The 10,840-nt window shown below is 37.1% G+C and overlaps 2 protein-coding genes across 2 annotated transcripts in view; one reads left to right on the forward strand and one right to left on the reverse strand.

Moving 5' to 3' along the window:
• The window catches only part of fam207a (family with sequence similarity 207 member A), a 24,887-nt gene extending 14,824 nt beyond the window's left edge, over positions 1 to 10,063 (forward strand). The window contains exons 3-6 of the mRNA XM_017430022.3: positions 4,632 to 4,700; positions 7,879 to 8,053; positions 8,549 to 8,614; positions 8,702 to 10,063. Coding sequence (XP_017285511.1) covers positions 4,632 to 4,700; positions 7,879 to 8,053; positions 8,549 to 8,614; positions 8,702 to 8,828 — 437 coding nt within the window. The 3' untranslated portion in view covers positions 8,829 to 10,063. The remainder of the gene's footprint in view (positions 1 to 4,631; positions 4,701 to 7,878; positions 8,054 to 8,548; positions 8,615 to 8,701) is intronic.
• LOC108244131 (NLR family CARD domain-containing protein 3) overlaps positions 1 to 10,840 on the reverse strand; it is a 1,204,881-nt gene that overhangs the window by 107,608 nt on the left and 1,086,433 nt on the right. The gene's annotated exons all lie outside the window — the stretch shown is intronic.

The raw sequence follows: 10,840 nt of genomic DNA on the forward strand, positions 1-10,840 counted from the left end.
TGCCTTTAAATCTCAACTTAAAACCCACCTGTTTAGAGTTGCTTATGGCTAAATTAGGGTTAGAGTGCGGGTTTTTGATGTTTGTCTCTTTCTTNACTGTTTATTCATTGTCACATGCTGTTTTTATTTTGTTTTTTAATTATGTAAAGCACCTTGAAATGCCTTGCTGCTGAAATGTGCTATACAAATAAAATTTGATTGATTGATTGATAGTGACTGGTACCACTACTTCGCCTGGTAGCAAAAAGGTGCCAACCTTGGTCTGTTCAGAAAATACACCAAGATAAGCAGAAGGCATCTAATTCCTAAGCTTAAAGTGCCTTGTGAAAACACCACTTAGGCTTCATGGCTGACTCAAGATGCTCAGGTCCTGTGGCTGCAAAACAAGCCCAAATCATCAGCCCTCCACCGCTATTCTTGGCAGTTGGTATGAGGTGTTTGTGCTGATATGCTGTTTGGTTTTTCAACATGGCACTTTGCCTGATGGGTAAACATCTCTACTTTGGTCTCATCTGTCCAAATGACATTGTTCCAGCAGTCTTGTGGTTCATTCAGATGAAACTTAACAGTCGTGCTGCCATGTTGTTTTCTGAAGAAGAGGTTTTCTGCAGCAACCCTTCCAAACCAGCCATAATTGTTTAGACTTGTATTGTCCTATTATGAACTTTAACCTTTAACGTGCCAACTGATAACTGTAGAGTCTGAGATGGAGTTTAATTCTCTCAGCATTGTACCATCTCGTGTTCAGAAATTACTCTGTTTGAACACTAGATGGTGCACAAGTTCCAAGCTACAGTAAAAGTACATCAGAATGCAGTTGTGGGTTTGTGATAATTTCTTTCTCCCCACCCAATAAGGTTAAAAGATAATTATTTTTCAGCTCTCAACGGTGGCAGAAAACTGAGTAGAGATTATCAGGAACATCTGAACAAAATATAGTGAAGGAATCATATTTCTTGGAAATGTGAGGGTGATGATTCTTGGCACATTGTGCTTCGTAAAGCATCACCAGACAATGACCTGCTGCTGTTTATAGACATGTCATGGTATAAATTTAGCCCATGCATGAAGTGAACATTTACTTGCATCAGTGTCTCCTTGCTCCTGCTGAAAGACAGAGGCTGGGGTTTGTCTGCTGATCATTTTTTATTCAATGTCAATTACATTTTGTTCTTATGTCAAGTACTCCAAGGTTTTGAGTCAATAAGTCACAAGAACATTTTGATAAAGGAGATATCCATGCATCCAAAACAAATATTCAGTTTGTGTTTGTCAGACAATTTAGAACCTACAGTTGAATCCAGATGGTTACATCTTCTGTACAATAACCATTTTTTTCTCACTGTCTGACATTATGTCAGACTAAACTTTTCCTGTTTTCCTAAATTATTTATATTTGTTAAATGCCTAAAAATATAGGAAATACCTTTGAGAACTTTTTATTATTTTCTTCAAAAAGTAAAACTTAGAAAAAAGATAAATTAGCTAAAGACTAGAAATAGCAGTTTAACAACCTGTAAAATGTAAAAGTAGCTCGAAGCTAAATGTATCCAAAGGCTAGCTTAATGCTAATAGTAGCAAAAGACTAGCTAAAAGTAGCAGAGGAGCAGCTAAAAGCTAAATCTAGCATAAGGTTACATTAAAATCTAAAGGTAGCAAAAGTCTAGCTCCGAGGTGTCCAAAGTGCAGCCTGATGGGCCATTTGTGATTCTTGGATTGATTTTGGGCACCTCTTGACTGTAATTTCAAGACTGCAGTTTAAGAACGGTATCACTTTGGCCTTCGGGCTTGTGAGTTTAAAAAAGATGGACACCTTTTACAAATTTTAAGGGTGATATTTTTAAATTTTTTAGGTTTTAAAAGAAAAGAATCTTAATAAAATGTGAAATATTAAGTACAATACAAGTTTGTCTCTATTAATTTCATAGTATAAAGGACCACAAATATTGACTGACTTTCACCAAAAAGTGGACTTTTACATAACCATTTATAAAACTTGGCTAAATATAGCGAGTGTTTTTGAAGAAAACATTAGCTGTTGATACAATCATCAATAGAGGAAAATTGGACTACATTAGTGGAATATGGAGCGATCATAATTTACATACAATTCAATCACCTTTACTGGTGTCCCTTCAAACCTTCTGGAAATCAGTTTTAGTGACTGCCTTCTATACTTTTTCAGTGCTTCAACCACCCTTCTAGGTCAGGCCATCCATGGTCCTGTGGGCCCTAAAGATAAAAAAAAATCTTTGGTGTGATTTGAACTGTGAGCCAATAAAATGTTCACTTCACCAGGCCACACAACCCCTTTTTTAGTGATTGTTTTCAAATAAAAATGAGTCACATTACAGTTTTGAACCTGGCGATCTTCCATGCACAAGAAAACTAAAACAATAAACCCAACAAATCAAAAGAATTGAATGCCTTTATTAAGGTAAATGTTGATGAGAATTTTTGTTTTAGATCTATAACAATTTAAAACACCTTTTTGACTAAAATTATTGTACAGTTGTAATTTCACTAAAATATCTGTACATCTGTTTACATTGTTGATGATTTCTTTTTTTTCCCACTTAAAAATTTAGACATTTTGTAATAAAAAATACAAATTTTCGTGGCCCGTGAGTACTTTCAACTTGACAATTTAGGTCCACTTGTCAAAAGGTGTGGACAGCACGTCTTGCTATAAGTAACATACCGATAGCTAAAAACTGAAAGTACCATTTGAACATAAGAATAGAGCAAGTAGGTTAACGCAGATTTAAAAGAGAACAGTATTTTTGAAGGAATTAAGGCAATCTCAGTGGGAAAAATAAAATAAAAATTAAGTTAAATATTTTGAAAATTATGAAAGTTATAGAAAAGTCATAGCATCCATCTCCTGGATGACCTGAACTGAACATTTTGATTTATGATCGGCTAAAATGGCCCAAAATATATCTAAGTAGTTAGATTGGAAGAAACATCCAGGAAAAAACAAAACAAAAAGAAAAAAAAGAAAAACAATGTTTGTTTTTAAAATAAGTTTAAAACTTTAACAACCAAGAGGGAGGCACTGAAAGTCCTAGTTGTAAGACAATAAAACAGAAGAATGCGAAGGGGGCAGTTTAATAAAAAGTCTATGGGATTTTCAGTCTGCATTCATGTGGGTTGGTGAGGGGGTTGCCTCCATTCATCCGTAATCACAGCTATCCATTTCATCTAGCAGTGGAAAGATGATGCTCTCTGTGGGAGTACAGTGGTGGTAAAGCACCCTTCCCATTCTGCCCCCCTCCACAAACACAGCAGCCCCACCTGCTTTTGAGAGATTAGATTTCTTCACCTCTGCCCGCATTTGTAGTCAGCAGCAGATGCCTATCTTTGCCTGTTCTTACTGCAAACAGCAGCAAAAACACTTCTGTTGTTTTGCACTGCGGTGGCAGATAAAAGGCTGCCAAGATCTCTGGAGTGTAGATACTCAAGCTCCTCCTGATAAACCAGTAGATGTACACACAGGGAATCACCCACTTAATAGTTACATTATTGACTTATTTGCTCAAATATTGGAAATTACAGTCAATTCAATCATTTACTAAATCTAAATATGGCACAAAAAGTAAGGAAATTTGGTTCATTATTTCTTTGTTGTAACAATGCTTCTTGGCAATGAATCTTGTACCACTGCAAAGTCTGTTTATTTCCCCTTGAATGGTTCCACAATTACAAGGAAAATGCATGAACACCAGAGTTGGGGGGGATTGCCTCTTTCCCCCCAATAAATTTGCTCTACCCCTGGCCAGACAGTCCATCCATCCATTCATTTTCTTTACCCGCTTCTCCATTACGGGTCGCGGGGAGCTGGTGCCTATCCCCAGCGGCCAGACAGTCCTGTATGGATAATCTGTTTGTTAGCAAAACATGTTGTGAACCGATTTAAAGAAACTCTGAAAGCAATCACTAGATGTACAACTGATTCAATTTTTTCAGTCTAACTCAAGATGGCTGCCACAGCTAGCAAAAGCAAACACAAAAATGGCTGTAACTTGGTCAATTTTACAGAAGTTCAGCTAAAATTTGGTGTGGTAGTAGCTGAGAGTCATCCTCAACGCATACAGAGTGCCAGTAGATCTCATGAAATCTTTGCTTAACCTTCCTGAAGTCTTCGTAACTGAAGAGAGGAAGAGAAGCCCTTGTGATTTTTGGTCCATTTAACCTGAAGGCCACGGGAGGGTTAAAACTTTGCCATGTAATGCTGCAGGTGGTATGCATTCTTTCAAGGAATGCTAGTTTTTATAAATATGAGTTTAGAAGAGGAGAGGATAAGCTTGACAAGCTTCAATAAATTGAGCAGTGACTGTACTGTTTTAAGTATTATCAACTGTAAAGTAGAAAAAATCAAAGTAGGCCCATATCAAAAGGCGATTCCCTAACTCCTGCATTGCCTCCTGCATATGAGAACAGCATAATAAAACTCTTCACTCAGGTCAGAGACGAAGTTGAGGAGTACAGAACCATTAAATCTATTATTAAAACCAAAAAGATTTTTCTGAAGGAATTGTTACATCATGTCCCAGATTTATCTTCTGCACATGGTTTTAACCATTCTTGGATTGATGTGCGTTACAATTTACTCATGCTTGTTTCCACAGGCCCAGAAGAAAAGAAAATCAAGTCGAAGAAAGAGAAAATGAGGGAACGGAGAGAGAAATGGCTTAACAGTGAGTTTATATCAACACTCAGCAATTTAGAGAGGAATGTACACTTTGCACTGTTGACAGATACTTCATACACAGCAGGAGAGAGTGTCATGTTCTTTCTCCCAAAACTAAGTCTAAAGTCACCACCTATCCAGAACCCCCGAATAGACCTTACCAGGGAGGCTTAAGAGTGTGATCCCTCTGTAGTTGGAACACACTCTCCGGTCCCCCTTTTTGAATAAGGGGACCACCACCCTGGTCTGCCAATCCAGGGGTGGTGGTTTTCAGGCCTTTGGAGGAACATTTTCTATTTAGCACTCACATCATTGACAGATGTACTAAACTGTAAAGAAAAGTCAACCAAATTTCTAACACTGACAATAATATTTATCAGTCATCAGTTACTAGGAGGGTTAAGCCACACTCTCTCTCTCTCTAGGCTGTGACTGTTGGTGACAAATTGTGAACATTGTTTAGCCACCTACTGTCCTACTGACCATGGGAAAAAAAATTTAAAAGTGATATACAGCCCTACATTTATTTATAAAAATAGGGGCATAAAGAGATAAAGATATATTTTAAAAAAACTATTTGTTGTCATTGAGTGTTAGATTGGTTGTGTCAATCAACATAATTTTTTTTAAGTAAAAGAGGTGCAGGTGAAAAATTCATTAAAGCATATGAGTGGTACTGTTTCATCAACAGAATCAGGTTAGTGTGCAAGAAGAATCTTTTAGGTTGGCCTAAATGCTCTGAAATGTTTTACTAACAGTTAAACCATTTATGCGAACAAGGCTTAGGCTTTATCCTAATTGTTTTAGTGTTTGAGGACATGGGGGGGGGGGTTAAGCATAAATTACAAACAAACCCTCAACAATATACAATAACTAATAAAGCAAAAAACAGAAGCAAAGTTGAATAAATAGCAGAATTTGAGGAATCAGAGCAGAAAATATTAATAAAGCTTATCTGAAGGCTCAGTTGATGTATCAGAGCACATACAGCAGGCTGCAAAATATTCACCCCCTTTGGAATTCTTTCTATTTTGTTTCTTTACAACCTGAATTTTAAATTGATTTAAAGCAATAATTCTACATAAAATTCTCTAGAATAATGTAGTAAAATAAGAATTTTTTTTAAAAACATTTTAAAAAGCTAAAACTGAAAAAATTGTGTGCATATGTATTCAACTCTTTTGCTTTGAAACCTCAGCCATTACCATCAAAAGTCAAATAAATAACTATATAAGATCCATCTGTGAGTGACTTGAGGGTCAAATAATCTGTCTATATGCACCTGTTCTGATAGCCCCAGAATCAAGCTCTAAGTCGTGTCGGCTACAACCAAGCAATTTAATTCAGTTTATTTATATGACGCCAGTTTACAACAAACGTCATCTCAGGGCACTGTACAAAGGAAAAATAGATCTAATTCAGATCCAGATTCAAATCCAATTACTGCCAATACAGTTCCTATTATAATATGATACAATACATTAACATGGAGTAGATTATAAAATGCCAATTAGTAAAAGTTATCTATCTAAGGAACACAGCAGATTGTGTTGAATCTTGACTTTGATGCAGTGGACTGCCATTTAACAGGTAGAAACAAAGAGACCAAGGATCTTTCCACGTAGGTCAGGGGCAAATTTTGTGGAGAACAACAGTTTAGGGGGTCCATCAAGGACAACACCGTGTCTGATTTAAACCTACCAGCTCTCATCATGCTGAGAACCCCAGCCTTAGGGTGAAGCATGGTGCTGGCACCCTCATGCTGTGGGGATGTTTTTCATCAACAGGAGCTAGAAAAGTAGTCAGAGTTAAAGGTAAGATGGATGGAGCAAATTCTCAGAAGAAAATCTGTTTGAGTCTTCCAGAGATTGGTAATTGGGGCAGATGTCCATCTTCCAGCAGGACAGTGACCCTAAACACTCTGCTGAAGCAACACTTCAGGGGTTTAAGGAAAACCAGTTAAATGTTCTAAAATGGTCCAGTCAAAGTCCAGACCTCTAGTTTGCTTTAAAGCTTTTTTGACACAAGCAGCACTCATCCATCCTGAATGAGCTGCACCAGTTTGGTCATGAAGAAAGGACAAAGATTCCAGATTATTTGGACCAAGATCAAGGAGACGGACCTGAAGAGACTGGATGCTGGAACTACTATAAAAGGTTGATCTACTTCCTGTCTCTCTCTATTGTTTGTTCTTTTGTAGCTGTTTTTTTTTCTCCACAATTTCAGACAGATTCTGAATGTATGTTTGTTTTACTATTGTTTGTCCACATGAACGTTTTTACTGACTGGACTTTGTGTTTTTACCAGTGAATTACCAGAAATCTTGGCAAATATAGCCTGCTTCATCACCCACTTTTACGGGACACATTTCTGCTGAGTGATAGAGCAATTTTTGGATTAAGGTCTATTATTGTGTCTTTCATTACTTCTCCCTAGCACTGCCGCTATCATCTCCAATAATTGGCATGAAGCTTGAAACCATACCCTTGTGCTGAGCCAATCAATTCTCCAGTAACACAACACGTATCTTCTTCAGACATATAATTAGGTGCTAATAGCTGCTGTCTCAGACTTGCTGAAACCCAAGCCCTGCGTCATGGAGGACAGTTTTCAGGAATTAAGAAGAAATTAAAATTAGTACAACAGCTAGTTTAAAATGTCCACAGTGTTCATAAAATGAAAAACAAACTAAGTATGAGTTTTACATGACATTAAATATTAAAACATAAGAACAAAAGGCCTTCTTTGTTTTTATAGACTAATTATAATCACAACCAATTTTTAATTGGTATTGGATTATTGGATCCACCTTTTTGGATCTTTGACATTTTCCATCAAAAATGGAAAGTATCAAAAGGCTAGCTTCTTTTAAGTAGCAAAATACTTGCTAAAAATAGCAAAATGCCAGCTAAAACAAAAAGGTAGCAAAAGACTAGCTAAAAAGAGCAAAACACTTACTTAAAGGAGCAAAAGGCTTGTTAAAAGAAGCAGAATGGCTAGTTAAAGTCCTTATTTCAGTATCTGAAAGTTGACAAACTTATTGTACATACTTAGTCAATTACCAAGTAGGAAAATGAAGATGCAGCAGCTGCTGCTACAACCAGCTACTGTTCTGTTTGTAGTAGACGAAGGCTTTTTTCCCTCCTCTTGCTTGTGACTCATTTCTGCTCTGTGGCTTTTTCCAGAGATCAGCTTCATCAAGAAGGTCAAGGAGCAGCAGGAAGCTGAGGCCTGGAGGCAAGCCACGCCTGTGGTGGGAGACATGAGGCCACTGGCTGACGCTTTACCAGAGCTTTGTCAACTCATCGGCCCTGCTGCTGCACCTGTTACATCCTGTCGAAAAAGCAGGAAAAACAAAGCGTAAGTGCCAAAGTTATTACCCTTTGAGCCAACCATCAAGTGTCAAAATAACAACTCGTTTTTTTCTTAGGTCATCACATTTCTTTTGCCCTCAACCAAGTCAGAGAGCAGCATCAGTTAGTCAGCAAACAGACTGAATGGTCTCCATCTGTGTCAGATTTTACATTGGAAATGGCAGCGGGCGATAATGTTTTTGCCTGTGTGCATGTGTTCATTTCTATCTGTTAGCAAAATATCTTACAAGCTGCTGAATAGATTTTAATGAAACCTTTTAAAAAGTAACTGTACACTCAGTTGTAGATGGGAGCAGTGATCACCTCACTATCTAAAGTGTACTGTATGTACCTTAACTGCTTGGTACAAATACTGTACATGTATCATTACATCCCCATCTAAATAATGAGGTAAAATAACAGCACTTAAAAAAAAAGAAACATTGGCTGTATACCAGTGTGTTCAGGTGACCCAATCTCTTCTTCTCTCCCATCCTTTTAGGCCAGTGAAAAGACCTCAGCCAACTGACTTCAGTCAAATGAAAGGGTCACAGAAACGTAAACTCCTGTAAGCTGCTACTTCTTGTTTTTTTTAACATCACGAATGATCAGCGGTATGATCAGATTTATCTTTAGCCTTTGTTCTGCCTCATAGGGAGACTGAGAGTAGTTGGTTCAGCGATGCTGTGAAGATGCTGTCCTCCAGGAAGAACCCTCTGGTTGACATCGGGGAACAGCTGAGGAAAAGGATGAGGCAAGAGGAAGAGCAAGGCTCTGGTTAACAGCAGCTGAACACAGACTGGAGTTCATATCCACAGATGTAAACAGTTTCTGTAAAAAACCTTTATAGCCAAAAGGACACTACTCCTGTGAACTGTCAGCTGAAGAATGCTACTTAAAACATTACATGTGTATTTGTAAATTATGCCTGTAACTTGTACCCTTCCACTGTTTCTAACATGCAAATGTGTGTTCAGAAATGGTGCCTCATTTCTTTCAATACACACATAAGTTTCTTTTTTAGTTGACCCTGAGTTTAGTGAAACTCGTGGTTTTCTGTGCCAGACAGAGGTAAGTGAAACTCAGTCTGTCACCATGGTAACCTGCTCCCTGGCACATTTACTGAAAGAAACCAGTCTTCTACCAACTGAAGCAGTTGTCCAATATGAGTTGTTCATTTTTAACTTACCTGACTGATCCAACCTACACTGGCTTTGTTCTCATTCTAAAATCACTTTTCATCAAACTCATTAGTTTACAAACAAAGATAAATTTGTCTGTACTCTTGTTAAAGAAAGAAAACCTCACAAAGGTCACTGAAATAACCCGAAACTGACAAAAGTAATAAATGAAAAAAATTGCTAAAAATCAACTAATGAAAATTAGTCATTGCCTTCGAATTTTTGTTCAACAGAGTTGAAAACAAACAAAAAACTGATATAACTGGCATTGGCAAAAGGATGATATCATTGATTTAATATTTTGTTGCACAACCTTTTGAGGCAACCAAGTGATTTCTGCAACTCCCTGAAACTTCTACACCTGTCCACAGGTATTTTGGTCCACTCCTCATGAACAAACTGCTCCAGCTGTCTCAGGTTTGAAGGGTTACTTCTCCAGATGTTTCAGCTCACCTTTAATGTGCTTGTAAAAAGTTTTCTTTTTAAGCTCCTCAAACAACTTTCTTCTTAGCTTTCTGTGCTCCATGTTCAGTGTGGTACACACCATGATACCAAACAGCACTGTGACTACTTTTCACCCTTTAAACAGGCAGACTGACTGATTATAACACTGAAGACACCTGTGATGCTGAATGCTGGAAACACCTTAGTTTAACATGTCCCATATGGTCAAAGTAACAAGGGTACAAACAAATTTATCCACACCTGTATCTCAGTAATATTTTTTGACTGCACATATCCAATATAACACCTCGGATGTGTGCTCTCATCACACTGCAGAAGTTTTGCTGAATAAAACATCAGACCACAAAAATAAAAATCTTTTGAGGAGTAAATGTGTTTATTCTTTGCAAGTTTATAAAATGTTCCGAAATTTCCCGTCTTTTACCTGTGATAATCCACCCACTTTGACTGCCATTCCAGAACAGAATTTCTGGGGTCCATCTTCCTGATTTTATAGTCCAAATACAGGTCACCCTATATTGTTTTTTATTAGTCTTAAACAAATGCTGTTTATATAATTGCTTTACTGCATTTCTGGTCTATAGATAATAAACAGCATTACTTCTCTATTTCTAAAATTATGAGAACTGAATCATCCAAACACAGATTACTTTTGTTCAGTTTTGTTAGTAATTATTAAATAAACATCCTTCTGAGATAAAACAACAACATCTAGCCAGAGCCAGGTAGGGAAGTAAAATATAGAATTCTTTAGATTTCACAAGCTTATAAATCATAGTATCATTTAAACAATAAACTATAAAGATCAAACCTGTCATTATTATTATTTAGTTGTTTTGACTACGAAATTTCTGAAATCAGTATGGTTTATGTAAAAAAATATGTATCTTGTTCTGGGAATCTTGCTTTTCAGACTTTTGGTAGAGTAGGGAAGGGGAAAAAAGTCTAAATCAGCAATTTGACAAATGCATTTGTTCAGAGGAATATGGCCAATTTAATTTATTTGACTTTTCATATAAATGTGGAAAAAAAATAACTATTGAAAAAAAAAACATTACATGAATTAAAGCTCTAGGACAGTGTTTCTCAACCTTTTTTGGCCCAGCGCCCCCCTATCCATTATCAAGGCCTCTTACCGCCCCCCTCCC

The sequence above is a fragment of the Kryptolebias marmoratus genome, linkage group LG23 (genome assembly GCF_001649575.2).
Source record: "Kryptolebias marmoratus isolate JLee-2015 linkage group LG23, ASM164957v2, whole genome shotgun sequence".
Lineage (NCBI taxonomy): Eukaryota > Metazoa > Chordata > Actinopteri > Cyprinodontiformes > Rivulidae > Kryptolebias > Kryptolebias marmoratus.